Below are 27,601 nucleotides of genomic sequence, written 5' to 3' on the forward strand. Positions count from 1 at the left end.
GCCTTCCTCTCAAAGGGAGCAGGTTCATGCACGGTGTTACGTTGTGTGAAGAACGCCAAGCACTTGGTCTTTAAATTTTTTAAAGTTTAATAATAAAAAAAAATGGTTATAAAAATAATAATACAATTAGAGTAATAAAATTTTTAGAGTTAGGACAATTGCAAGACAATAAAAAGCAAAGAATTATGGATATCCAGATGCTCTCGGGCACTTAAGCCACGACAAGCATGCCTTGTGGACAAAGGAATCACCTTAAAAGCCTGTTGCATATACAAAACAATTCATGATTATGCATATATTTTATTTAAAACAAGAACTTCGTCTGGTACTTGTCAAAAAGTTTCTGTTAATCCCCAGGCGCCTTCGAGTCTAAGTCAGGCTTGAAGAAGTTCGTTTCTGTTGATAAGGAAAGCCATAAATTCCTCTCCTCTGGAAAATTTAGGGGTTTCTGTAATTGTTATCCTTGTGCGAAGAATTCCTTGATTATCCCATCTCTTTCTTGAGCTAGTTAAAAAGTATCCTACATAGTGCAGTTTCTATTTTAACATTGTGTTATAACCTAAAAATACGTTCAACACACCACTGGAGAGAATTAATACGGGCCTAACTCTCCAACGTTACACATATAATATTCATTGTAACATTTGCGAAAAAGCCAGTCACAAAACACGCATTTTTCACAGCCTCCATAACAATTTATTCTTAAATAAGGCCTCTTTGCCGGCCCAGCAAGCTTTCGCGACAAGGCGGGGCGCGGCCGCGCGTTACGGCGGGCCGTTGCCGCGGTAACGCCGCCTCGGCTCGGCAGCCGGCGCCGGCCGCCGTGCCTCCGCCCACGCCGCTGTGCCCGCGGCCCGGCCCGGCCCCCGCCCAGGGGGCCATGGACAAGTACCAGGTGCTGGGGCTGGTGGGGGAAGGCAGCTACGGCGTGGTGACCAAGTGCAGGAACAGGGAGAACGGGCAGATCGTGGCCGTCAAGAAGTTCCTGGAGAGCGACGACGACGCGGCGGTGAGGAAAATCGCGCTGAGGGAAATCAAGCTGCTCAAGGTGAGGCTGGCGGGACCACCCCCCCCCCCCTTTTTTTTTTTTTTTTTTTTTTTCAGCAGTTTCGTGCTTAAAAGCGTGAAGGCTGTCTGTGCGTTTAAACTCGCGGCTCAGCCCTTCAGCTCGGGCTGCGTGTGGCAGCGCAGCCCCCGGCCCGCGGTCACGAAGTGTCGCCAACAAAATCCCGGCCGGAGGAGGCTCGCTGGGGCCCTGCTTGAATTTCCGCGTGCCCGACTAGTGGGAACCCTCTGTGCTGTAGCCTGGCAGAGCTGCTGTTGCCTTGGCCTGAGCGCTGGGCTGGATGCACCTGGCGAAGGCTGGATTAGAAAAGCCTGGGGGTGGTCGGGCCCTGCCGGGGCGTGCTGCGGCCTCTGTTGCCTCCTGGTGGTGGCTGTCCCCCTGTCCCAAAAGCCTGGCCTTTGCTGCTGTGGGTTTGCTGGAAACAGAAGAAACGCTGACCTTTCAAAGCCCGGGGGTGTGACACTAAAGGGGCCGGGGGCTGGCGGTGTCGCCTGAGACGGGAGAACGCTTCTCGGAAAGTTTTCCCTTTTTTTTATTTATTTTTTTTTTCTCTATCCATGGCACCTTCCTGGCAGGCAAGAGGCTGGAGGAGGACTGCTGTGAGATTCCCTGAGGCACGCGTGGGAGCCGGCTGGCACCGCGTCCTTTGCTGTCCGAGAGTGGGGTGTGCCTGGTGTCGGTGTTGTGGTGCAAGGGGGAAGGACAAGGGGGAACGGATTCCAACTGAAAGAGAGCAGCTTTTGATTGGATACCAGGAAAAAAAGGATTCCTTGTCGGGGTGGTGAGGCAGTGGCATGGAGTTGTGCAGAGGAGCTGCCCTTGTCCCGCAGGAATGCTCGTCCCAAGTGCAGTGCTTGTCCCTGTGCATGGGCGCATGTGGGAGTTTGGAACACTGGGACCCAGATGATGTGTTTGGTGAAAAAAAGAAGGAAAACCTTATTGCCAGGCTGCTCTTGTGATGTGGGGTGCTCCAGAGGTGGGAATACTGGCAAACCCGGCTCCTGTCCTCTTGTCTGCCACAAGTGTTTCTCTCTAAATCTGCCAGCTGACAGTTCCTGTGCACTGAGGGCAAAAAAAAAGTGGTGTTTGCCATTACTGCAAGAGCTACAGAGTTAGAGTTAATAGAAATTTATGTGCTGGAGCTTGGGACGCAGCCAGCAGCTCCAAGCATTATCCCTTCAAACCCTTTTAAGTGAATCTGTGTGAGCCTGGATTGTCCCTGCTCCACTGGCCAGGCTGAGTGGAGTTACTGAGTTACTGAGCAGCACCCAGGTGTGCTGGGAATTAACCAGCTTTCCTGGGTGAATGGAATCTTTGCAAGGGGAACGTTTGCACATACAGCTCAAGAAGGGTGGCCTCTCACAGGGGAAATAAATACCTGGAGGTGTAGTCTCTTTGTAGTTCCATACCATGTTCCCTGTCAATCCTTGGGTTTGATTTTCTTTTTTCCTCTCGAGTTTGGGCAGAAATGTAATTGTGTCTGAAAACAGCAAAGACCTCTTCAGGTCTCCTGTGTGGGGAATAAATCATTCTTGGGGAAAGAGCTTTTTCTCTTACTGATTACCCTTTAAAAATTCTTCTCTTGTCAGACCCGCTAAGAAATCTGGGCAGACACGGACGCAGGTTGGCTGGCACTGCCTCTGCACTGGCAGCGTTTCCCCTACAATTCCCTGTGCTCTGCAGTCCTTTTGCATCTTCCTGGGTCCCAGCCCTGCCTCCAGGCAGCCTCTGGGGATGTTTCCCTGCCAGGCTCCAGCTAATAAATAACTGTGCTCTGTAGCATGGCCTTTTGTGTTGGTGTGTGATAAATGTGTAACAAATGGGAGGTGGATCCTTGTCTGCTGGGATTGCGATGACAAAATAACTAGAAAACACAGCTGCTTTTTCTTCCTCTTTTTTTTTTTTTTCAAGTTGCAGTTTTTGGTACTGCACCAGCTGGGCTGCAGTTGAAAAAGTTACCTGCAAAAAATTTCTTTATGAAATTTCCCCTCATAGCTTTTAGAAGTGTTTTCCCTCACTAAACATCCCCTGTTTTTTGACAGCAACTCAGGCACGAGAATCTGGTGAACCTGTTGGATGTGTGTAAGAGGAAGAAGCGCTGGTACCTGGTGTTTGAATTTGTGGATCACACGGTGCTCGATGACCTCGAGGCCTCTCCCAGTGGACTGGACTACGACAGGGTTCGGAAGTACTTATTTCAGGTTATGAGAGGAATTGCCTTTTGTCACAGCCATAATGTAAGTATGTGCAAGAAATCAGCTCTGCAGCTAAAATCGATAGATATATATTAGAATAGAAGTGTGTATTTTTGTATTTATATATATTTGAACTTAGAGAAATAGAGCTTTGTATGAAAAGGAAAAGAGAAACATAAAATAAATGTGTCTGGAATTAGAGGTTCTGTGTGTACTTGAATATGAGAAAGCTGCACTTTTTGCCGAGCCAGTCAGTTTGCAATGTACAAACAGGGAGTTTGCCCTGACTTCCTTTTCTCTGTGCAGATAATCCATCGGGATGTTAAGCCAGAGAACATACTGGTTTCCCAGTCAGGAGTTGTGAAACTCTGCGACTTCGGATTTGCCCGGCCCTTGGCGACTTCTGGGGAAGTTTACACGGACTACGTGGCCACCCGCTGGTACAGAGCCCCGGAGCTGCTGGTGGGGGACAGCAAATACGGCAGGTGAGCCTGGCCTGCCAGGCTGGGAGGGGCTGTGGGGAGCATGGAGGGGGTGCTCCATCACTGCCTCGGCCTTTGGATCCGTGAAGCTGTGCTGAGCTGCGGTGCTGGTGGCTTTTCTCCCCAGGCCCGTGGACGTGTGGGCTGTCGGCTCCCTGATAACGGAAATGCTTACAGGAGAGCCCCTTTTCCCTGGAGACTCGGACATCGACCAGCTCTTCCATATCACCAAGTGCCTGGGTAAGGAGAGCCCCTCGAGCTTGCTCAGGAATAAAGGGCTCACATTTGTTTTGATGGGTGGGAAGATAAAAACCCAGACTGTAGCCCTTACTGCAGTGCTGACCCAGCATTTCAGCCTCTCACATGTTTCACTGTCCTGTATTTTTCCATGTGGTTGCTTTGTTTGCCTGCTTCCAGGTAAATTAATTCCAAGACAACAGGAGTTATTCTATAAAAACCCCCTCTTTGCTGGCATGAAGTTGCCCGAGGTGAAGGAGCTCGAATCCCTGGAGAAACGCTATCCCAAGCTCCCTCCTGCCGCACTGGATTTAGCCAAGGTAATTAACTGAGCGTGTGCTGTGAATGTTCTCTGTTCCCCTGTCCTTCACCTCGCACAGCTGAGCACAGGGCTGTTGAAGTGCCCTCCTCTCAGCTCCCTATGCAGCAAGCAGCTGCTGGGGTTGGCAGCTTGGTGAGGGCTGTAGGATTCCGGAGCTCCAGTCCAGCCCTACAGGGCCAAAGGGGTCACTGCAGGGATCTTTCCCTCAGACAAGCCAAAGCCTTTGTTTAATTCCTGGTGTGTTTTCCTCCTCCTGTTGATTTGACAGGAGTGCTTGCAGATTGACCCAGACAAGAGACCGTCCTGCGCCGAACTCCTGCAGGGCGATTTCTTCAACAAGGACGGCTTTGCTGAAAGGTAAGAGCTCCTCTCCTGCTCACTGCAGGCTCAGGCTAGAAAGAAGTGATGCTTGGAGACTGCACGCTGCTGGGTTTGCAGAGCTGACAGCTGCTGAATGTCTCAGTTTGTTTTGGCTTGACCTTCCTGGAATTAGAGTTGGAAGGGAACACATTGCAGGGGCACATTTCTCTCGTTGTGACATTAATTCATCAGTGTCACACCACTTTGGGTAGTGCAGTCTTACACTGTATTCACTCACTGCATCTGCACCAAACCGGTGCAGATTTATTTTTTACTGCTGTATTTTATTGTTTTATTGCTGTATTGTGAAAAATGTGTGCAGAAGATTTTATTTAATGTGTACATTACGTTTGTCTTCTCATTAGTTTAAAGGCACAGTTTGTTTGACTGCTTAAAAGGATCCTGGGCTTAACAACTGATGATGATAATAAGATAAACAGAAGCCCTTTTATTATTTGTTTTTTCCTTTCTCCTTATATGGAATATAGATTTACTCAGGAGCTTAAACAAAAGATCCAGAAAGATGCCAGAGACCATCAGATCCAAAAAAAACCCCAAATCAGTAAAAGGAACAAAGATGATGTTTTAGAAGAAAGAAAAACCATCAGCGTCCAGGTTGGTCCATCTGTGTTTTCCAAACCTGTATTGTTTTGGGTTTTTTCTCATGTTTTAAAATCATTGTTTTTAAAATAGGTGCAGCAGTTTAAAGTCCTAGGAAATAGCTTGGGAGGGTACAGGTGGCTCTTGGGCCAGTCCCTTGGAGGTGAACCACACAGTGGTGCAGTTCCTGGCGATACAGAGCCGGAGGGGGAATCATTTGGGAAGCATAGGTCATGCTTTATGCTGCTGTTAACCTGTTTTAAAGCCCTGTCATTAAAAATAAAAATTTTCCTTTCAACTGGATACCAAGGATGCTTCAGAGTGACTTTGAGGTGACATTGAGATGAGTTTTTATTTAATTTTTTTGGAAGAGACACGGGATACAGCTGTTTTTCCTCCATCATTTCCAATTCCAGTCTCAAGTGACTTATTTACAGAGAGTGCTGGAACTCTGACAAGTTTTCTCCTGTTTGATGGAAAGCAGAGATTTTCTAACAAAACCAATTCCGTCTCCACTAGATTCTTGCAGAATCCTGCACATGCAGGCTTCTCACGTGTTGTTTTTTTCCTGCATGCACTGCTGCAAACTGCTCTTTTAACAGGACTGTAAAGAAAGATGATGTTTATCTTCCCAAACAGGATTTCAGCATGGGCCCAAGGAGCAAAGATGGAAAGCTGATAAAGACCAAGCCCTCTAAAGCTGATGCAGAGAAAGCAGATCGATCCTCCAAGCTGGGCTTCCTCTACAACAGTGCAATCCACCCATTTAAATTCAGCCCTCAGACCAACCTGAAAGATTCCAGCAGCAGCCTGGACTACGCCAAGAACCCGGGCACATTCATCCCTCCCATCAACCAGAACTTCTCTCCTACATTTGGGATGGGGTCTGGGCCTGGGAGCCTTAACTACAGGTATGGGAGCAGAGCTAGGAGAGCTCGTGTCCATCATTCCTGGGATGTCCTGGGAGGGGCGGGCTGACGTGGGGTTTGGGACACCTTGCATTTGTTGCTTTATACCGGCTGCGTTAGCCCAGCTAATGCCAGATGTGGGGCATTTTTTGGTTACAGACTTGATGCAAAGAGTAAAAAATACTTGAACCCCTTGCTAAAGGCACGGAAGCCTTCTCCAGTGTGGCGCTGCAGTGTCAGCATGACACCGGTGAGTCGTCTGTCTGTCTGTCCCCCTTGGCCAAGCAAAAATGCATTCAATTGTGTGTTGTATTCTCAAGAACTCCATCTGGTCCATCTTTCAGCATAACTCCCCACTAGAAATACTGGGTTTGTTACCCCTTTTTTCCTGCAGACTTTTCGTTCATTATCCCTTGCTAACAGCTCTTACATAAAACGTATTTTATGTCAGAAAACAATTTTAAATGAGGAGAGCAGTCCAGCACAGGATAGCTGTGAGATTTGGAGTGTATCCATGGCCTCCTGCCTGGCCAGGAATGATAGACCATGTGTGCTGTGCTACTGAAGCAGAACTGAGGGTTTGGATTTAATGTGGCCAGGGCCTTACTTAGTCATGTCACAAGTGCATTAAAAATTGATAAGGAAAACAAGTGAAATGGAAAGTTTTCCTCTGCTCTCACTACCTGGGCATGATTATTACCGTGCCAGCCAGGAACATTTGCCTTTTTCCAGATAACTAATCCCAGACATTCTCCAAGTGCTGTATTTTATCTCTCCGAAAGCAGCCTCACTTAGATGATTGTTTTTGTTTTGCTGTTGCTTTTCCATTGCTTGTGAATAAATAGCACTTGAGCAGGTTGAATTCCTTCACACGCATCAGAGTCTTTTGTCCCACTCTTTGACAAATTCCAACTACATCAGAGCATTGCTGTGTTACTGCTTTTTTTAAGCTTGAAAATAGCTTTATTTTTTGTCTATATTTCCACGAGCTGTTCCTTGTGCCCTTGATTACAGGTTACAAATGAAAAACCTATCCTTCAGGCAAGTAAGAAAAAATGGGAATTTCCCAAGACAGATGTGCGTTTGCCAGAACTAAATCATCTCCCCGAGCTGAGGGGAGCGGAAGGTAGGAACTTTGAGGTCCTCTAAATAAAACCTGGGTGCCAAACAAAGTGTCAGGAAGCAGTGTGTCAGCTCTCACTCCCTAAACATGGCTTGCCTTGCTTGTGTTTTGCAGCTCGGCATCTCAGATTTCTGAAAAGGGAAAATAGAACTTTTGCAGAGTCCCGAGTCCCCTCCCTCGCTGCTATCGACCTTCCTAACTCAAGTCTGGCTTCACAGCAGGTATCTAGGCAATAAAGTGATTTGTGCTGCTCTGTATTTGTTTGGTTTGTGACTTTCTCAACAGCATGGCCCACAGAATTCTTGTTTGACTCCTAAAGGAGCAGAATTTGCCTCGGGATTGTAAGTCTTACGCTGGGGGAGCATTTTTGAAGCCTGATTCGACCAAAGAACAGATTTGTTTTGAATTAGGTGTTGGCATTGCATGTGTCTTTAGAAGGCTGTTTTCTGATTGTCTTCTCTGTTGATGCTACACTTGGAAATTGATCCTGTCTCTTTCTTTCCCAATTTACAGCTGTCAGGGACCTTGATGCCAGATGCATCAGAAGCCAACTTCCCCAGGGTCGAGCACTAGCCCTGGGGAGATGGTCACACCTGCCTGTAAAAGGTGGGCTTTCATTTCTGCTGTGTAGCCTGCTGGGGGGCTTGCAAATGGATGGTTTTGTGAACACTCACGTAGGGATGGGAAGTGCAATAGGAAAATTCTTTTGTACTTCACATTCTTGGTCAAGATGTGCAGCTTATGACAGACTTCTTACAGTACACAGTTTGCTGTGCTGAGGTGCTGGGCACTGGGGTTGGAAAAGAAGCAGCTCATGAAATTGGGGGGTTGAGCAAGCTGGTAGAACAATAAAAAAAAGGGGAAGCTGGCTGCCTGCATGTGAGGAGGGGAAAAAACAACTCAAGTGTCTGATCTGTGAAGCACAGAGGTGTGAGTGCACAGCTTCAGCAAGGTAAGGATGTGTAACAAAGCAAAATAAAGGAAGCCTTTCACCAGGGAGCACCTGTGTGTTTTGTTAGTCTGTCCAGAGTCATTCTCCTTTTCTCCTCTTGATGCAGGTGACTGAACAGTGGGAACAATCCATCTGAGTTTCCAGGGGCTAAAGCTGCCAGGTCTCTGCAGGGGAGAGGAGGATCCCTTACTCCTGTCGGTGCATCAGACTGCCACGGAAGTGGCTCGGGTCCAGGCCAAGGATGGAGCTTGCACTGCCATTGCTGCTGGGTTTCTTGCATGCAAAAAGGCTCTGGAATGTTGACTTTCTGGCTTAGGGCCAGGTATTGTCTGAGAAGAGTAGTGGTCATTGGTGTGTGACAAGGGCAGGAGCTGCTTCGGAGGATTCTGAAGGAAGCTGGGCTTTCTTCTGTCCAGCTGCTGCCCGCCTGAGGGGTTTGTTTTTCAATGAATCATGACAAAAGCAGCAGTCAAAATTCTCGTATTTCAGCGGGTTGCCTGACCTGGATTGAAAAGCACCTTTGCCTTGACAGTGAAGAAAACGTTTGTGCAAGAAATACAATATCTAAATGTGGAAATCCACAGCTGTTCCTTTGAAACCCTCACTAATGCACTTGTCACTTTGTTTTAGGTTCCTTTTTGCTTCACATTTCTGGTCCCATGTTTGGGCAGTTGTTTTTGGGGTGTTTGCCCTGCTGTTGTTGATGGTGAAGGAAGGAATATCCCTGTGGAATACTGAGCTGTGATGCAGGTAACACGTGGAATGTCTCAGTAACTCCAGTCATCATTCCTTTAGGTTCCTGAGAAGAATGGGACGTAAAACTCGACTGTTTGGCAGCAGTTTTTGCTCACTTGCCCTTAGTTTGTCTGTGGTCAGTTTTGGGCTGTCCCCGTGTTGCTCACAACTGTTTTCCATCACCTGTCACAACTCACATGGCGTCAGTAACTTTGGAACTTATTTTCCCACAAAATACAGCCTTTCCCATCGATTGATCATGACAGAATACGGTCTGAACTCATTGTATTTAGGGATTTGTCTCCATGCTGTCTCTTGACATGTACATTTCATTTATAAATAAAAAGATCTTCCAGTTCCAGGCTTGACTGTCCCCATAGTGGATGCTCCACTTGGCCACAACAGTCAGTCAGGTAGCCATGGGCAAATGCAAGGGGGGAAAAGAAGGTTTGGGGAGGGAAGAGTGGAGGTTTCTGGGGGAAAGTTTGGTTTGTGAGGGGGAGAAAGGTTTAAGGGGAAGGTTTTGCATGGGGAAGAGTGTGGCCAGCAGGTCCAGGGAGATGATGCTCTACTTGGCCCCAGTGAGGCCACATCTGGAGTGCTGTCTTCAGTTCTGGGCTCCACAGGTCAAGAAAGACAAGGAGCTACTGGAGAGGGTCCAGCAGAGGCCAAAGACGATGGAGGGGTCTGGATCATCTCTCTCTGGAGGGGAGACTCTGGGAGCTGGGCCTGCTCAGTCTAGAGAAGAGAAGACAGCAGGAATCTCATCAATCCATACAACTATCTCCAAGGTGGGTGTCAAGAGGATGGTGCCAGATTTTTGGTGTGCCCAGCAACAGGACAAGGAGCAGTGGCCAGAAACTAAACCACAAGGAGCTCCACCTCAACATGAAGAAGACACAGAATCTGCTCAGTTGGAAGAGACCCACAGGGATCCTTGAGTTCACCGAGTGTTCGGACAAAGCTCTCAGGCAGCTGGTGGGACTGGTGGGGTGCAGGGCAAGGAGCTGGACTTGATAATCCTTCATGGGTCCCTTTGGTATATTCTGTGATTCATCTTGGATTTCCCTCTCTGGAGACATTCCCAGCCCACGCGGTCCTGTATCACCTGCTCTGGGTGACCCTGCCTCGGCAGGGAGCTTGGACTGAGAGCTCTCCAGAGCGCCCCTCCAACTCCAACCAGGCTCCGGCGAGAAGGGCGACACGCAGGTTCAAGCCGGGGAGGAGCGGGGGGGGGGGAGAAGCTATTTTGAAAACTCCAAGTCCTCCGGAACCGGCTGTGAGGAAGCGGAAAGGGTGGAGCGGGGCCGGGCAGCGGCGGCGGCCATGGCCACGGCGGGGGGATCGGAGGGATGCGAGCCGGGATGCGAGCCGGGATGCGAGCAGGGATGCGAGCACTACCGGCGGGGCTGCCGGCTGCGGGTGGGTGAGCGGGGGTTGGCCGTGCCCTGGCAAGGGGGTGGTGGCCGATCCGCGGTGCCCCGCTCCACGCCGTGTCCTTCCCTTCCCAGGCACCGTGCTGCGGGAAGCTGTACCCGTGCCGGCTGTGCCACGACGGCGCCGAGGAGCACCAGCTGGACCGGTTCCGGGTGTCCGAGGTGCAGTGCACCCGCTGCCGGCTCCTGCAGAAGGTGGGCGCGGGCAGCGGCGCCGCGGAGGTCACGGCAGGGCTCCGCCCGGGAGGGACCGCGCCGGGACACGCGGTCCCGCCTCCGTACCGGGGTTGTGGCCTGGGGGGGGGTGTCAGGGGAGGTTCGGTGGGGTGAGGCACGGGAACAGTCACGGCCGCGATGCTGGCAGAGGGCAAGAGGCGTTTGGGCAGTGCTCTCAGGCCCCTGGTGGCGTGCTCGGCGCTGTCCTTTGCGGGTTAAGCGTCGCACATGGTGAGCCTCGTGGGGCCCTTTCCAGCTCGGGATGTTCTGTGATCACAGAGCGTATGGCGCAGGGCTGTGCCCCGGGCGGTTCTGGAATGTCTCCAGTGAGGGAGACTCCACAGCCTCTCTATTCCAGGCGGCAGGAAGGAAGCTTTTGCTCCCGCTCAGGTGGAACTGCCTGTGCATCCGCCTGTGCCCATTGCCTCTTGGCCTGTTTCTGGGCACCACGGAGCAGAGGCTGTTTCCAGCCTCTTGGCGCCTTGCGCATCCCTCCAGACATTGATTAGATCCCCTCAGCCGTCCCTTATCGAGGCTGAGCGGGCCCAGCTCCCTCAGCCTGTCCTCTCCAGTCTGCTGACGGCTTCTTAGCTCTCAGGCCGTGCTCCAGGGGCTCCGTGCCCCTCTGGGAGCCTGGAAGCGGACGCGGCACTCAGGACGTTGGTGTCCCCTCAGGCCCAGCAGCGCTGTGAGGGCTGTGGCAGCCTCTTTGGGGAGTACTACTGTGACATCTGCCACCTGTTTGACCGTGACAAGAAGCAGTACCACTGCGAGGAGTGCGGCATCTGCAGGTGCGTGCGGGCGGCGGGCCCGGCTCCGCGGGCACCGGCCCTGCCCTGACACCTCTCTCCGCAGGATTGGCCCCAAGGAGGATTTCTTCCACTGCTCCAAGTGTAACTTGTGCCTGAGCCTGAGTCTCCAAGGAAAGCACAAGGTGAGGACACGCTGCTTGCCTCCGTGTCGTAAAAGGTAACGCCTTGAACACGAAGCTGGATGGGCCTCAGCCCCATCTGAGGCCACAGGAACAGGGAGAGCAGTGGGTTCTCCTTCTCTGAATTCACCTAACAGCAACACAGATGCCACTAATGGAAGACATAATAAATTTTACATAGTGGAGCTTTACAGTATAGGAAAACACAGAAAACTGCACAGCAGAATAACGTTTTTTTCTCTTTTTCCATTTGCAAAGTGTATTGAAAATGTCTCCAGGCAGGACTGCCCAATATGTTTGGAGGTGAGCAGCTTCTTTTCGTCTCCTGGATAACTGTGTGGCCCTATTTTTGACTGTGTGTGAATTAATTTTCTTCTCTTTTCTCTTATATTTGCCTCCAAACAGGATATTCACACATCACGTGTTGGAGCCCATGTTCTGCCGTGTGGTCACCTTCTTCACAGGTAAAGCAGACACCTGAGAAAGGGAAATACCTGCTGCATTGGGTTGGGTGTTCATTCAGCAGCGTTCAGTCTGTACCGGCTGCTTACAGCTGGTTTCTGAGGCACCTGCACTGTGGGGACAGTCTGTTTCTCCAGGAAGTATTTTCTTTGGGGGGGGTGTCTTCCTTCTCAGTCTGCTTTGACAGCATGAAGCTCTCCTGTCACTTGGCCTGGGGATGTTCTTAATTTCTGCCCTGGGGATACTCGTGTGGCTTATTCCCTTTGTGCAGTCCAGGTGTGTTCCCTGTCAGTAATTCAGTTCTTCTTACCGACCTGTGTTTCCTTTTCAGAACATGTTACGACGAAATGCTGAAGGAGTAAGTATTTCCAAACGTTTTCCCTCTCAGTATTACCCTAGTCCAAACATACTGCTTCAAGAGGTAAAAATCACCGTGCCAATTCTGTACCAACTGACTTAAAGACAGCTCCTGAAGGGATGAAGGGCTAACTTAAGGGGATAAGGGGCATTTCATTTCCAAATCTGTTTGCCAGAACTTGCTGCTTCCTGCTGTTTGTTTGCCTGGTGCGATGTGAAACTTGTCCCCACCGATGGACTTATTTCGTGGTCTCGCTTCATTTTGTGATTGAGACGTTCCCCCCCTCTTCCTGCCAGAGGCTACAGGTGTCCTTTGTGCATGCACTCGGCCTTGGACATGACCAGATACTGGCGCCAGCTGGACAACGAAGTGGCACAGACTCCCATGCCCACGGAGTACCAGAACATGATGGTGGAGGTAAGAGGGCAGCCTTGCCTGCTTTTCATGGAGCTGTCCCTCGGAGTTACTGGCAGTAGAGGGCACTGGGGACGAGTGCGGGACCAGGAGTCGGACCAAGGGGCGGGCAATGCCGAGGAGCAGTCACGCGTGGGCTTGGGGGTGTTTCATCATTCCTGTGTATGTACACGCACCGCTGGTGCTGCAGCCTCTCCCTCCCTGCCTCCCCTGTGTGCGTGCAGATCCTTTGCAACGACTGCAATGCCCGCTCCACGGTGCAGTTCCACCTCCTGGGCATGAAGTGCCAGAGCTGTGAGTCCTACAACACGGCCCAGGACGGGCGGTGCCGGCTGTCCTTGGAGGAGCAGTGACCGGGACAGCGCCGGGCCCCGGGAGAGACTGTTTTGCAAACAAAGCAACTCTTGTGTCAGTAAAAATTCCAGTGTTCCGAGTTCAAGGAGTCCTTTACTGCGTCGGGCAGGAGGCAGGTGAGAGGAGCAGCACGGGGAGATGTGGCGAGCAGCTGGCGCAGCAGCAGGAGGAGTTGTGGGGCAGCTCCAGGGGGAAGGGAGGTTGGAGGTGCAGCTCTCGGGGAAAGTGGGTCGCTTTGAGAGGCCTTTGGGGCCGGTGCCAACATCCACGGGGCTGTGTGTGAGGACGTGGTGTTCCCTGGGAATGATGTGTGCCCACAGGGACAGCGGGCAGGAGTGGCATCCTCGGCTCCCTTCGTGCGCTGTCACCTGTGTGTACAGAATTCCCTCCAAACAGGGGAATTGCCCTGCCTGCTGGGATGAACAGCCAGAAGATCCAGGTGCACAGCCCCCCTTTTTCCCCTGGACACCCTTCCTGACTCGCTGTTGTCCCTCTGCTCGGGCTCCTTTGCCAGCTGCAGTTGCTTTTCCCCCCGTTTCTTCCTCATTTTGCACTGGCAAAGGCCGAGGTGGTGTGGGGTTTGAGACACATACATAGCTGGATTTTGCTGGTTAGGTACCTAAAGTGAAGCACATCCTTCACATCAGGCTGAGCCTGAGATGTTCACTGAAATAAAGCAGTCCAGGGTCCAGTTTTCAGTGGTTTTGGTGTTTGTTAATGGTAGAACTTCACTGTGGGGAGAGAACTGGGGGGGTGAACGACTGCCTTTTGAAAGAAATAAAAACCCCAACTCCACCCTCTTTCATGTAACATCCTGCCTGAGGTGTTTTGCAGTCTTAAATATTGCAGAAAGTCCTTGATTTCTGTGAATTTCACATGCAGATACTTTACAGTAATAAGATATAAAAAAGGGTCAGTTATTCTTCTGGTTATAACTACTCATTTTTAACTTGTTCTGTTGTAAAATGAGCTTTTCTTAATCCAGCAGTGCCCATTTTCTGTAGGGAATATTTAGGATTTGGATGGTAGCTATGGTAGCTTGCCTTGACTGGGGTATCTTTTTCTGGAGCACTTTTCTCACTGCTATAAATAAATGTAAAATAAGGTCTCTATTAAAATAAACAAACGACGCTGTGCGTGCTGTGCTCTTCTTTCACACACGTACTCCCTGGAAATTCCCAGCTGACTTTAAACCATGATGCAGTGCTGAAAAATGGTTGGATGTGGGGAGGTGTGAGGCCTCAGACACTGTTAGGAAAATAAGTGCTTTATTTTTTAAGAGCTCCCGTGTTTCCATGTTTTTGTGCTGTGGTTCAAGCAAGGCTTCCTGCTGCTTTGGTTGACTCCATCTCCTTCCCTGGATGGAGACCTGCTCCCAGGTAAGCCTGGAAGTGCCAGTGGGGCTCCCATCAGCCTGCAGGAGTTGTCATCCCAGAAAACTCTGGCCAAGTAGCCTTGGGAGTGTGTTGCTAATGGTAAAACCATGCTGGTCTAGTCCACAACCGAGCAGGTTGGCTGTTAAATGGAAAGCTAATTATATTCCAGTTCTTAACTGGAAATATTCTTGTCTGGGTTCCAACCACAAGTGGAGGCTGAAAGAAAATTCTTAGTTGAGCTGAGCTTTGGTGTTGGGAAGGAAAATTATTCATGGTGTGGGATCCGGGTGATTTCGACCTTTTGCTCTCCTGTTTTTGGCGTTTGCCTCTGGAAAGTGCACGAGGGAATGCGAGTGCTGAGGGAATGCTGAACCGCTGTTCGGTGTGTTTATCTTGGCACCGAGCCCCGAACTCCCTTTGCCAGGGAATAAATGGCACCGCAGGAAAAGGAATGGCATTTTCAGGGGATGAAGGGCAATGGAGGGGGGATAAACACAGGCAAGGAGCTGCTTTATGGGATGGGAGGTGCTGTATGGGGCTTTGCTGCCCTGTCCATGGAGGGTGCAGCAGATGGGATTGGGAAGGATGCTGGGATCGGGGCGCCGAGAGGATCCAGGGATGGAAGCAGCAGCAGCCTTGGCCACAGCTTGCCCACGGGCTACGGGAGCTGTTGGGAAGCTCCCGCACTCCCTGGCACCCGGAATCCTGCCTTGCCCACCCGTCCAGGCCGCAATCAGGAGCAGATGGGATTATTGCTGCTTTGTGGGAAAAAAGTGGAGCTGCAGCAGGCTCGGGGGCCGTGGCCACACACAAGGTCACGGAGCTATTAATAAAGGCAGGGCTGGCAGAGGTCTGTGGAATGCGGGAGGAAGGACTCGGGGAGGCAGCAAGTGGAAAAGTGCAGGGCTGGGGGGCTCTGCTGGGCCCTCCATCCCATGGGAATGGCTCAGGAGCTGTGGGGAGTGAGCATCTCTGCTTTTGGGCTGGTTTGGTGGCTCTGGTGTGGTTTTGGCTTGCTCCAGTAATGTCATGTGGGATGGAAGTGGGGGTGTTCTGTGTTAAACCTCTGGTTCAGCCACCCCCTCCTGGGGCTGATGTCTCGCCCCTGCCCGGCCGCAGGGAAACGATCTGTTTTTAAATTTCCAGCTGGAAGGGACGCAGCGAGGGAGAGGCTCCTCGTGCTGTGCTGTTCATACCTCAGAGGGGCAGCCGAGGCTCTGCAGAGCTCAGCCCAGGGGTGTACTGGGACCTCCGTGCTGGAAACGGGGCGGTTCCCGTGGATTTGCTCCTCCGTGGTCCCGGCTGGAGGTGGCTTCTGGCACCTGAACCGATTCCTGTGCCCGAGCAGCAGCCGGGAGGCTGCAGCCAGGAGCTACTCACTGCTACTCGCTCCGGTGGCTCCACGCTTGGAAAGCTGGGTGATAGATGGGAATATTCACAGATGAGCCAAACAAGAGCATCATTAGGGAGGCCAGAGGGAGTCTGGAAGCGGTGATGAAGCTTCCAGCCGGCGGCTCCGCGGCGAGGGCAGGGCGGGAGAGCCGGGGCGGGATCGCGCCGCGCCCGGCGCCGCTGCCCGCGGGCTCGGGGAATGGGATGTTCCACACGCACGGAGCTATGCCAGCTATTTTTTTTCCCTATATAAATAAAATATCTCTGAGATGAAACGGAGCCAAAGGGGGGGCGGGGGGAGGGAGGCGAGGGAGTTGGGAGGAGGTGCATTTGAGGCAGAGTTGTGGGAGCCTTTGGGAAAAATGGGAATTTGCCGGTTTTGCACATGAAACCAGTTGGTAGCAGGGTTTTAACCCCGTTGGTTTTTAAAAGAGAAGGAGGAAGGCCTTTTTTTAGGGCATGTCCTAGTTGCTTTTCCCCCCTTTTCCCTGCTATAGTGGTGTGGGACAGCAAGCCCTCGATAAGCCAGAGGGTCTGAGGTGGGAATGTGAGAGGGGTGTTGCCTGGAACACAGGTATCTGAGGGCATTACGCCCCAAAATAAAGTGCTTTTTCCACTTGGCAAACACATCTGTTATTCCCTAGGCTGCCCTGTGCCTTGGCTCACGCTGCCAAACAGTCCTGCAGATGGAAACGCATTGTCCGTGTCCGTATCATCCGTGTCACTGGGGATGGTGTCTGATCCCAGAGAGGTGAGAAATCTGTCTTCACCCCGGGATATCCCCAAAAATATGTACAGCTTCTTCCTTGCATTGAAGGGCAAGAGAGAGTAATTCATTTTGAGGATCCAGGCACAGGGTTGAGCAGGAAAACTGAGACCCCATTTCTGTCCTCCTTAATGAAAAAGGAATTTATGCCCTTGGGGTTATATACTTTTAATTGAAGTTGATGGCTTTTCCTCTCTCTTTATTCCCTCAGTTTGGCAGCAGCAGCACAACATCCAATTTATTTCCAGAGAAGAAGGGTGGTGGTTTTTTAACTCAGTTTGTGGCTTTTCTTAGCCAAGGTAGCCTAATTTGCTGCTTCTCGGGTGCCAAAAAAGGTGAAAAGGAATTTTGCTCATCATAAGCATCTTCAGAGCCCGTGCTTCCCTGTGTATGCTCCCAGCCCCAGCAGTTTCCCAGGCTGGCTGTGGTTGGGAGGTGCAACAACCACCCACAGGTTTATTTTCCTGTTTTCACCAAGTTTGAACTAAAAAGAGGTTGAGGGACTGAACAGGCTGAAAAAGGCTCAGGAGGAAAAGGAAAATGCACAGTGACTGCACTTCCTTTTGGGAAGCAGAGCTGCCCTCATTTCTCCTGACCTTTCCGGGTGCCATCATCCGGAGATGATGCATCTCTCATTGCAGGAAGCAATCATGGAAACGCCCCAAGCTTTGTTGTTTCCAGGGATGCTCCATTTGGGAGGCAGGGTGAGCAGCAGAGCCTGTTCCCAAGCCTGCACCACCCGTACCGGGACACCCCAAAACTTTGCAGCACCATTCGGGGCTGGTTTGTTTCTTAGGGCCGCATGAACTGAGGGCTTTGCTTTCCACTGCCAGGGAATTTAGCCAGAGGGAGAAGCGGCTGAGCATCCCCTTCCCAAACCAGCTCTGCCATCAGCCACCCCCAGGCTTCCCCCACTAAAAGCTGAACACAAATTGGGGATTAAAAGAACACTCCGCTCTATTTTAGCAGCCAAGTTTTTTTGAGGAATGGAAACAAAGCTGTGGAGCAAGCAGCCACGTGTGTGACATGGACGGTCAGTGCATCTTCCCGTGGGCTCCTGGGCTGCTTTTGGGACCAAAACCCCCACGATTAAATGGAAAAACTTAAATTAGGGACTTCTGCATGGAAGCACCTGCAGGAAAGGAAAGGGAGCAGTGGCTGAGCAGCCTCATAACTGTTCATGGTTCCTGGGGAGACAAGGCAAAGGATTTCATAGCGGGGCAACACGGGGAAGTGATTTTAGGGAAAGGGACATGTGAAAGCACAGGAGACCCCGGCACACTGCTGGCTCTGGCTCAGCAGCCCCCCACTCCCCCCCCAAATCACAGAGCAGCAGCATTTCAAAGGATGCCACAGCACTGGCTGAAGCTCCATCCTCTCCCTTGACCTCCCCAGCCCTTCCCCCTGGGGAATTTGGCTTCCCTTGCCTACAACAAGTGGCTGAGCTGCCCCAGGACCTGGTTTCCTGCTCAAAGGCCAAAATTCAGGTTTATTGTCAGCACTGCACGGCCGCCCTCCAGTTCCTGCCATCCACCAGCCCCACGGTAATCCTGCCTGAGGCAGGGGCTCCGTGCCCGGCATCTCCTCGACAGCGGATGCTCTGCTGCAGAAGCGCTTATAAATTAAGGGTTTATGGGATTTTTTTTTTTTTTTTTTCTTCATCCCTGCTAGGAATCATCATAGAGAGGGTTGTTGTAGTTGCCCCAGGAGCCGTAGTCGTGGTCGTCCAAAAGCCGTCCGTAGGAGGAGTGCCTGCCAGGGAAAGCAGTCCTGAGGTTACTTCGAGGATTTATTACTTTGCCAAGGGATGAAGAAATATTAACACAAGGGCTCCCTAGGTCAAGCTCTGAGATATTTTAAGAGGAAAGACCAGGAGAAGTGAAGAGAAGCCCAGACTGGGTTTTGCCCCCGTTGAATGAGCCTGGACAAGGCAGGGAATTAAAACCAGACCTTTGCTCATCTCAGCTTTCGGCAAAGGCTCATTAGGGATGCTCAGCACTGGGCTCTGCTGCTGTTTATTGTCCCAGTGACAGCGAGACCCACGGCAGCAGCTTTCCCAAGGGATAATTACTGGATATGACTATGCTGAGCAGCATCCCTGGCATTTGAGCAGGGCTATTGCAAAATGAGGGATCCAAACTCTGCTTTCCAGTAGAGGAGTGGTGAGAAACGGAGCCCTGCTGGCACCAGAGGCTGCACATTGCCCTGCCAGGACTGGGGAGAACATCTTCCCGGCGCTCAGCATCGGCCTGGTGTCGGTGAGAGGGAGCCTCAGGGAGGGGGGGGCCACCCCAAAACCAGCCTTACCTGATCTTGAGGTACGCGGCTGCGCCGAACACCAGCACCACCACCACGATGACCGTCACGGTTATGGCCACAATGCTCCCTGTGCGTGACACACCAGAAAGGGCAGGGTTCAGCCCCACCACGTGGAGTCTCAGCCCCCTGGCACACATCCCACACCCCAGCTGCTCCCAACTCGGCCACGCCAGCCATCTCTGGCGGGGGGAACATTCCCTCACTGCTTCCCAAAGAGGAGGCCGGGCCCCGCTCTGTTTTGGCGACGATCCCCTTCCCATAAATGCAGAGCAGGAATGTGTAGGATGAAACACGCCTTAGGCACTATGGACTCACTCCCTGATGCTCCTCCCAGCACTAGGCAGCATTCAGTGCCGAGCCAAGGCTAGGAAATGCTCCACATCTCCCCTTTTCCAGCCACGTGGAGCCCTTTTAAGCTACCCGTGTTTGCACAAGGGGACGGGGAGAAGCTCGTCACAGCTTCCTGGGGTCTCCAGGAGGGAAAACTAAAACCTACATCATCCTAACTCAGGCGGCACCCACCATCCAGCCGTTTGTTTCCTCTCATCCTGAAGTGTTTCAAGTCAAAATTTAGAACTGAGGATTTCATTCGCGTCTCCAGGCAACCAAGATTTGTTATCTACCACTCCCGGTCTCTGCCAGCGGATCAGATGACACGGGCTCCTCCAGGAATTTTGCAGAGCGATGCTCTCGGGAAGCCGAGCACCTCCTCCCTTCCCGCGTGGGGCTCTGCCCCTCCTACCTGAGCGCGCCGAGGCTGGCATGCTGTGGGCACATGGGGGGCAGAGGAGCTCACCTGCACTCAGGGCACGCGGGACCTCCTCCACGGTGACCCCGGTGGTTTTCTCCGAGGCCGTGGCCTCGGCTTCCGTGGGGCTCGTCACAGTCACTGGCGGGGACGTTGGCTCCATGGCCAGGCTCGATGCCATGGCCAGTGTCCCCAGGGAAGGGACGTCCTTGGTCAGCAGCGGTGGCTGGGTGGTGGCAGGGCTCACGAGGACGGGTGTCGGGGACAGGCCCATCCCGGGAGGTGAGGTGGGCTCGCTGGTGGGGAGCGAGGAGGGAGGCGACGGCACGGCCGCGTCTGCGGGGCTGGAAGCTGCCCCCAAATCCGTGGTGCTTCTCGCCAGGCTGGCAGCGTTTGCTGTCCGCGGAGCCGGCGCCGCCTCCGAGGCGGCTGGCACCGAGCCGGGGCTGGAGGCCGCGGAGGCACCGGCTGCTGTGGCCGCGGGGCTCGCGGTGACAGGAGCAGGGGACAGTGCTGGGGTGCTGGCATTGTGGCCATCCCCCTCCAGGGGCCTGGAGGACGTCCCATCTCCGGAAGGTCCCGTGGGCAAGGGCAGCTCGGGCTGGCCTGGAGCCGGTGTGGGGACATCCCTGGAGTCTGGTTTCACCGGGACGCCCCCCCAGAGGAAGGGGGGGCGGATGGGGATGAGGGGTGACTCTGGGGAGTCATGGCCCAGTCCTAGGAGTGAGACAGAGAAATGTTAGCGACAGGGCAATCCCTGGGGCAAGCTGGTGTTGGGGAGAGCACTGTAAGGCTTGGGAATTGAGCTGGAAATAAGTTTTAGAATGGTGAGAGCCGTCTAAAATAAAGAGAGGGGAAGTACAGCTGTGTACCTAGAGGTGAGGTTTAAACCAGACCAGTTGTCCTGGCATAATTCAGCCCCATTTTCCCCCCAGTTTGGGATACCCCCGTCACCCCAATCACCCCCTCCACCTCCCCAGCATCTCCTGCCAGCAGCAGGAGAAGAAGCTCCTGCCACTGTGCAGCTGGGAGTGATAACACAAGACTCCTCTTTCTCCTCTCCCCCCATTTCCTTGTGCATTCATTCATTTGTCTCCATTTCTTAGCATGAAGATGAGTCATTTCTCCCTCTGTCCCCACCAGCTGACTGCTGGGGCTTTTTCCCCCCTTTCTAGGGCTGAGCTCAGCACTGGTCCAGCACTGGCCCCCTCAGTGTGGCTGGGATGAGGGAGGAGCGTGCCAACACTGCATGACATCGGGAGGCATTTTTATTCCGTGTATTCATTGATTTACATCCCCCAGAGCATCCCAGGAGCTCACTCCAGCTGCAATGAACTAATCAGGAGTGGGGAGGACAGAAACATTCAGTGCCTGTGTGTAGAAACAATGGGATATGGCACTGGAGAGCAGGGACTCATTAATCCAGCCAAAACTGCTTTTTTTGGTTCTGTGGATATCCATGTGGAAGGACCCCATTTCCCAAGCAAAGGGGTCTTGGAGGTGGCACTGAGGCCATGGCTGCTCTTCTCTCCTGAGGACAAGCACTTGGAGATGGCTCTGAGCTTTCACCCTCCTCAGGCCGAGGACACAAACCGTGGGACAGGGAGGAGGAGCGGAATGACCGGCTGGAATCTGGTTGCTGAATGAGCCACCACAGCAGCAGGGAGGCCTGGACCAAGGATCCTTCACACCACGGTTCAGGATCCATCTGTATTTCAATATTTTCACACCCGGACCTTGCCGATCGCTCCAGCAGGTACCAGGCAGCCTCTGGAGCCCAACAAGCCCGTCAGGCACAAGCAGGACCCTCCCAGGATCTCAGGAGTTTGTTACCTCTGTAAATGCAGATGCTCCCGGTCCCTCAGGGAGCTTTCCACCTCCCTGCAAAGCCACCCTGATGTCCCAAAGTGCTTGGGGTCAGCAGAGCTCCCATGATCTGCCTGGACCTTGGAGGCAGCCCGGTCGGCAGCACGGGGAGCTGGCAGTGCTGCTGGCCCGGATGAGTCAGGAACTTTCCGATAACATCTGAGGGGTATAAATTGGGAGGCTGAGCCAGAACTGGAGGCAGGAACAATCTTTGGCTGCTGGCTGAGCGCTCCCGGCCAAGGAGGTCACAAGTCACAGGGACTCTTCCCAGGGGAGCAAGGAAGCTCAGCTCAGCCCTGGTCTTCCCTGCCTCTCCCTGCGAGCACCCCCTGCCCGTGCCTGTGCTGAGCTGTCCCCTGCCTCCTCCAAGCCACAGGAGATCTGGGACCCAGCCACTGCCCTTGGGCTCTCACCCAGAGGAGATAACCCCAGGAAAACCCCGCCACGATCCTAGAGGCAGCGCAGGCTGCTTGTGAATGGGGTTAGGATTGAGGGACGAAAGGGTTGAGGGCCCCCTTGGCTGGTGCTCCACGTGTCCCCATCCACATCCCTGCACCCAGCTGGCGGGCAGCCTTGTCTGCACGTCCTGTCCTCTCACCAATGCATCTGAAAGGGAAAACCAAAAGGAAAACAGAATCCAAGCAGAGCTTTTCTCTGTTTCCCCAATACCGGGTCTGCAGGAGCTGCTGCTGTGGCCCTGGGACAAGGGACAAAACAGACAGCTACAACACTTCACGCAGGACCACGCGGCTTGGAAGGCTAAAAACACCTCCAGCATGGGCTGTCAGTGGGACTGAGGGACGTTGGCTCCCAGAGGATGCCGAGCATAGCTCAGCCCTGAGGAATTTGCTCATCTAATTCACTTAGGGCAGTTGACCACCCTGCTGGAATCCAGGGGACTGCCAGGATGAGGAAAGCAGTAGTGTCACACTCCAGAGCCCCACAGGAGTTTTGCCAAGTCCTTCTCCTACATTTTTGTCACTAGCAATACAGAAAAGAGCCAGGGAAAGAAGAACCCAAAGGCCTGTCATTCAAATAGCCTGCTCTTAGGGGAAGGGGATATTCTTAGGGGATAATCTCTAGGGGAACATTAGCCCTAATCACGGGCCAACCTGGGGAATGAGCCTGGTGAATTATCTCCCTCTCCTACTGCCAAGATGCTCTCCTGGCTTCTGGAAGGCACACAGAAGGGCAGGTCATGCCCTTGCAGGGGCTGAGTGATGCTCATGCTCCTCTTGGGAAAGAGCTGCTTGACCTGGGCTGGCAGCCTCTCCAGAATGCATTTCCCAGGCACTCCAAAAGCCATCGCAGCAAATCCCGAATTGCCCTGCCAGCTGAAAGGCAGCCTAAAAGCCACCAGAGAACATCTCCAGCCCGAGTGAATGACATCAGGCCGGAGCAGCAAACAAACGCCCAGCGATAAGGCGGAGCTAGAGCTTTTAGCAAGCTTTGTTTCAGAGCTCGTGGCCTCGACACAGCCACAGCAGGCCCACAGGACCCACCCCACGCTCCTGCTCCCAGCCCAAATTAACTGAAGCACCCAGGCCCCAGCTGCAGCCAGGGATGCTCCTCTAGCAGCCAAGGCCAAAGGGATAATGAAAGTTTCCATAACACGGGTATTATTTGTTCTGACTGCTCTTGCACGAGGCATCTCGCCACCTGCTCTGAACAGAAGACGGAACAACAGCGGCAAAACAGGGAGAGCTGCTGGACACACACAGCACTCTCTGCTTGTGCAGCCAGCTTGGGTACCACTTTCCATGCCAGTTTAGCAGCTGGCAAAACACCCAAAAACCACAAGTAACCAAGAGCACGGTGCAAAGAGTAAGCATCACTGCTCCTTAAAGCAGAGCTCTGTAGAAACCTCAGTCTTTAATCACAAGAGTGAGCAAAAAAAAGACCTTTTGCTAGTCCTGTATCATGCTGCTCCTCACCAAATGCTGATGACAGAGCAGCCCTGAGTCCCCTGAGTGTGCCTTGGTTTATAACCAGGTTAAGTGGTGCAGAGCAATAAAACAATCTAGATGTAAATAAAAGTAAGGATTTCCTGCTTGTGACCTCGTTGGCTCAGCTTTGGTTCCTGTGGCTGGGGATTCCCATAACTTGTGCTGGCTTTTGGTAGCTCCCCTCCCCCTTGTTAATGCTCAGGTGTGATTTCCATTGTATTTTTTTGCTGTAAAACCAGCAGCATCTGGCTGTGGTTGGCAAAAGCCCTCCTTAGAGTAGCTAGGACTAAGCCAAACTGGTTTTTGCTTTGGGTTCGACGAGTTTTTCCAGCTGTTCAGCCCTGCGCTGCCTCACCTTCCCTGTCCCCATGCAGTTTGGGATTTGGGGATGTTCACTTCTCGCTGGCTGGGGGCCCCATCTGCAGTGCACAGGGCTGTGCTGGAGCTCTGTGCTGATGTGGGGGAAGGAACACAGAGGATGTGGTGGTTGATCAACCACATCTTTAACTGGTGTCTTTCTTTTCCTGGGGCACTGTGGTGGACTCCTGCCTGGTTATCCTCAAGAAACACGGATGATGGGGAGGTCTGGGAGCAGCTCTGCAGGCTCTGAGCTGTGTCTCACACTCACTGGGATTCTCATGCCAGCACAGAGGGAGCACCCAGCTGGATCAGTGATGGGAAACGGTGACTCCTGGGAGCATCTCTGGCTGGAGGTGTGCAGCAAAGCTCCAGCACTGCACGTGAGTGCTGGTGAACCCCAGTGTTAGCAGCAGCACCCCTGCCTGATGTGCTGCTCCACTCTTTCCTGCCCTGTCACCTCTGTTTTCAGTGCCAGGGTCTGCCGGCGATGGTAGGAAACTAGTTCTGAGAGGAGGAAGAAACCAAGGGAGAAAACCAGAGGCCAGAAACACCAACAGGTACAAGGCAAAGCTATTCCCTGCCCGTGAGAAGAAGCCAGGGCCATCAGATCCAATAAATCTGCAGTTGCTCTGATTTACTGGCAAGCCGAGCTGGCTTCCTGCATGATTAGTTTTATTCTGCTGCATGGTCATTAAGTGGCTGAGCTCTAATTGCTCTGAAGCTTTCTGTAGCTAAGAGAAACAGCTGCACAACAGAAATCCACATGTCCCTCGCCATCCCAAGCCTCTGTCCCAGCCATGAGGCCTGGCTCACTCCTGCACACCCTCCAGAGCCTGAGGAATGCTGTTGTGGGCAGACCCCCCTTGAGGAGGCAGGAGGGAAGCTCCAGCACCCTGCAGTCTCCGCTCTTCCCAGCTGAAAATAGCTTTTATTTTATTTATTTCTTTTTTTAAATTCACACGGCTCCCTGCATGCTGCACGCTCCCTCCTTCCTTGCCAGGGGTGGGTGTCCAAGCTCTTCCCTGCCCCATGATCCAATGCCAGAGGTGAGGACTTCTGGTGGCACAACAAACCCACGCTCCACCCAAGGAAAAGGTGGTGTTCCCCCCCCACCCCTCCAAAGCTAAGTGTTGCTCAATTATTCAGCTCATTAAGCCCTTGATGCTGATGCTGCAATGAAATTATAGCAGAAAAGAAGGTGAAGAGGAATTTTTAGGTGCTTTTTTCCCTCCACCTCTGGCTAGTGGTCAGGCTGTACAGCCAGAGGTACCTGATGAGGACATGGGGTGGAAAGGAGTAGCGCTGACAGCACCAGCTCTTTCCAAAATGATGTCTTGCTTGTTTAAATAAAAAACACATTCAGTGTTTCAAGTTATATTCTTGAAACGTGCCAAGAGGTGTTACGCTGTGCTGATTCCCCCTGGGGAAGGGGAATTAGGGATCCCACGGGATTTGTTGTCTCCGTGGGCTGGGAGCTGGCAGACGGACCTGCCTGCCTGGGACACCTCACACTATTTTTCCCAAGCACATATATCTTGGATATGGCTCTGGAGCCAGCCAGGAGTTTTGCAAGAAGCAGCTCTGCCCAGGTGACAACTCCGCAGTTCCATAATTTTCCTGGCTGGCTGCTAATTAGTGTTTCCAGGTGCAGCTTCCAACACGCATCAGCCCCTCCCAGGGGGAGAAGCAACTGGGTTCGGCAGAGGAATTTTAGAGCATCCTCTGCTATTAGAGGCCGATTGCTCGTTTGGGCTGGGAGAGGGGATAATTACCCAAGCCCCCTGTCCTTCAGCTCATGGGGGAGGAGAGTGCTTGAAGATTTGCCTCCTCAATGGCAGCTTAAAACAGCCCATGAGGCTCTGAGAGCCCAAAAAGCAGCTCTTCCAGCCCAGAGCCTCCCCGAAGAAGCACTCAAAACCTTAAAGGCCAAGATCTGCTTCTAAAAGGTACTTAAAAATGTCTCAGCTGGGGCACAGGGGGAATTGCTGAAGGGGAGGGTGGGCTTGGGGCTGGGCACCAGGTCAGGAAAGCAAAACAGGTTTCAATTTACATCGAGAGTAAGGAGTAATAACAGGATAAAAACTTCCTTGTGCGAGACGCTGTTATTTCATTACGTGGCCAGGCAAAGCCCAGACTTATTTTACTCCTGGCCAGTGACGTCCTTGCTGTCATTTAGTCCTGAAGAATGAGCTTGAAGCATATTTAAATCATGACTGGTGTTTCCTCCCAAGTGAGATATATATATACACACACGCATATCTTTTTTTAAAAAAAATTATTTCAATGGGGACAAAAATGTTGTAGAAAGCATCTGAAAGATGCTCGAGGGCCGTTTGGGAGCAGCCTGAGAGACGTGGGACCACGGTCCGGGGAAATCTTTTCTGTTCCTTCTGCCAAGCCTGGCTGGCGTTGGTGCTTTGGAGAGGGATGGTCGTGGGAACAGCTCTGGCTTTGGCCCGGGTGCTGGGAAAAGCCCGCCTCCCAACCCCAAAGGCTGCCTCCCGGCAGAGACTGGCTGCTTTGGGGGCAAATTTGGGCCGGTGAAGGAGCGAAATGCTCACCCCCATCCCTGCCAAACACATTTTCTCGGTGAAGCACGGGTCGGGAGCTCGCCGGCAAATTCCCCCTCCCTAGGGAGAATTATTCATCCAGCTCTCCCTGATCGGCTCTCACTGATCCAGGGTGGTGGCTTGGGGGTCCCGCGGCCACGACCTGCCCAGCTGCGGGTCCGGGGGGGTGCTGCTGCCCGCGGGCCGTGTCAGGGAGCTCAGCCCCGGCCCCTGGCGCTGCTCTGCCGGCAGCGATGTGACAGTGACAGCTCAGCCGATGGGTTTCTCCTCGCGCGCAGTGTCCCCGGTTATGCAAGTGCGTTTTCCACGCTCCCGAGCAAGCGGCTCCTCGTGCTTACGGAAAAGCCCAGCCTGGGCGGGCGGAGGGGTGACCTGCGCTCGCTGTGGCATCAGCCGGGGACAGAACTGTCCCCGCTGGGCGTCTCAGTGCGGGAGGATGTCAAATCGGGCGTCTCTGTGGGATGGGGAGGCTGGTGCCGCCGGGGGGAGATGCCTGGAGCTGGGGGGGGGAAGCGCCAGGGGCTGGGGGCGTGGGAGCCTCGGCTCAAGGCCAGGGAGAGCCCTGAAAGCTTCTTGGAAGCAGTGACCGTGGAGGGAAGGGGCATGCGGGGCTGGGGGTGGCCGTGAGGCGACTCTGGTGGTCCCATCAAGTCGCCCTCCTTCGAGGCAGTCGGGGACTCTGCTGGGGACGCCTGTGAGGGGCGAGGGGTGAGGAAAAGCCGGGTGGAACACCTCTTGCCCGACCGCACCGCTGTCATTGGGGGTGACCCCCTCCCCCTCCCGGGGTGTGCGGGTGGGATCCGCGCTGGGGGCTGGCTCTGCGGAGCCCTTCTCCGGGAAGGAGCCGGGGCAAACGCGGGGCTGCCTCCTTCCCCGTCGCCCCCGCGTCGCTCCCAGCCCGACTCCGGGGGGTCCCCGGCGCGTCCCCCCCTGCCCATCCCGCTGCGGCGGCGGGCGCTTACCTGCCGGGAGGAGGAGGAGGGCGAGGAAGAGGAGGCGGCAGCAGCAGCCCATGGTGCCGGCGGCGCTGGCAGCCGCGGCGGGAGGGACGCACCGCCCGGCCCGGCCCCGCCGCCGCCCGGCCCGGCCCCCGCCACCGCCCCCCGC

General features: G+C 53.2%; 3 protein-coding genes across 4 annotated transcripts; 2 read left to right on the forward strand and 1 right to left on the reverse strand.

Moving 5' to 3' along the window:
- Window positions 1–804: 804 nt before the first annotated feature.
- CDKL2 (cyclin dependent kinase like 2) lies at window positions 805–9,343 on the forward strand. Its single transcript, XM_053975581.1, has 13 exons — window positions 805–1,048; window positions 3,109–3,303; window positions 3,568–3,746; window positions 3,871–3,983; window positions 4,161–4,300; window positions 4,571–4,659; window positions 5,151–5,277; window positions 5,902–6,173; window positions 6,330–6,420; window positions 7,185–7,296; window positions 7,408–7,514; window positions 7,807–7,899; window positions 8,352–9,343. The coding sequence occupies exons 1-12, from the start codon at window positions 881–883 to the stop codon at window positions 7,864–7,866; spliced, it is 1,653 nt and encodes a 550-aa protein (XP_053831556.1). The 5' UTR covers window positions 805–880; the 3' UTR covers window positions 7,867–7,899; window positions 8,352–9,343.
- Window positions 9,344–9,363: 20 nt separating this feature from the next.
- On the forward strand, window positions 9,364–14,287 carry RCHY1 (ring finger and CHY zinc finger domain containing 1). Of its 2 annotated transcripts, none has more exons than XM_053975582.1 (9): window positions 9,364–9,771; window positions 10,492–10,611; window positions 11,308–11,423; window positions 11,488–11,566; window positions 11,822–11,866; window positions 11,969–12,027; window positions 12,357–12,383; window positions 12,680–12,800; window positions 13,022–14,287. In XM_053975582.1, the coding sequence occupies exons 1-9, from the start codon at window positions 9,364–9,366 to the stop codon at window positions 13,148–13,150; spliced, it is 1,104 nt and encodes a 367-aa protein (XP_053831557.1). In that variant the 3' UTR covers window positions 13,151–14,287. The 2 variants fall into 2 exon arrangements, with proteins under 2 accessions (XP_053831557.1, XP_053831558.1); XM_053975583.1 differs by lacking the exon at window positions 9,364–9,771 and adding an exon at window positions 10,269–10,402.
- A 3,336-nt stretch (window positions 14,288–17,623) lies between these two features.
- Window positions 17,624–27,565, reverse strand: PARM1 (prostate androgen-regulated mucin-like protein 1). The gene is made up of 4 exons (XM_053975027.1): window positions 27,457–27,565; window positions 19,801–20,469; window positions 18,993–19,071; window positions 17,624–18,437 (listed from the first exon to the last, which is right to left on the reverse strand). Exons 1-4 carry the CDS (start codon window positions 27,506–27,508, stop codon window positions 18,353–18,355), a joined length of 885 nt encoding a protein of 294 aa, XP_053831002.1. The 5' UTR covers window positions 27,509–27,565; the 3' UTR covers window positions 17,624–18,352.
- Between the last annotated feature and the right edge of the window lie 36 nt (window positions 27,566–27,601).

Source organism: Vidua macroura, chromosome 4, assembly GCF_024509145.1.
Source record: "Vidua macroura isolate BioBank_ID:100142 chromosome 4, ASM2450914v1, whole genome shotgun sequence".
NCBI classification, from domain to species: Eukaryota; Metazoa; Chordata; class Aves; order Passeriformes; family Viduidae; genus Vidua; species Vidua macroura.

Bases quoted from the DNA above. Each gene is read 5' to 3' on its own strand.
- PARM1 (XM_053975027.1), bottom strand. From the start codon at position 27,508: ATGGGCTGCTGCTGCCGCCTCCTCTTCCTCGCCCTCCTCCTCCTCCCG. The intron at 19,072-19,800 runs GTGAGCTCCTCT...TGTCACGCACAG, and splicing joins CCCGCGTGCCCTGAGTGCAG to GGAGCATTGTGGCCATAACC. The intron at 18,438-18,992 runs GTAAGGCTGGTT...TTTCCCTGGCAG, and splicing joins GCCGCGTACCTCAAGATCAG to GCACTCCTCCTACGGACGGC.
- RCHY1 (XM_053975582.1), top strand. From the start codon at position 9,364: ATGCTCCACTTGGCCACAACAGTCAGTCAGGTAGCCATGGGCAAATGC. The intron at 11,867-11,968 runs GTGAGCAGCTTC...GCCTCCAAACAG, and splicing joins ACTGCCCAATATGTTTGGAG to GATATTCACACATCACGTGT. The intron at 12,384-12,679 runs GTAAGTATTTCC...TCTTCCTGCCAG, and splicing joins TACGACGAAATGCTGAAGGA to AGGCTACAGGTGTCCTTTGT.
- CDKL2 (XM_053975581.1), top strand. From the start codon at position 881: ATGGACAAGTACCAGGTGCTGGGGCTGGTGGGGGAAGGCAGCTACGGC. The intron at 6,174-6,329 runs GTATGGGAGCAG...TTTTGGTTACAG, and splicing joins CCTGGGAGCCTTAACTACAG to ACTTGATGCAAAGAGTAAAA. The intron at 7,297-7,407 runs GTAGGAACTTTG...TGTGTTTTGCAG, and splicing joins CGAGCTGAGGGGAGCGGAAG to CTCGGCATCTCAGATTTCTG.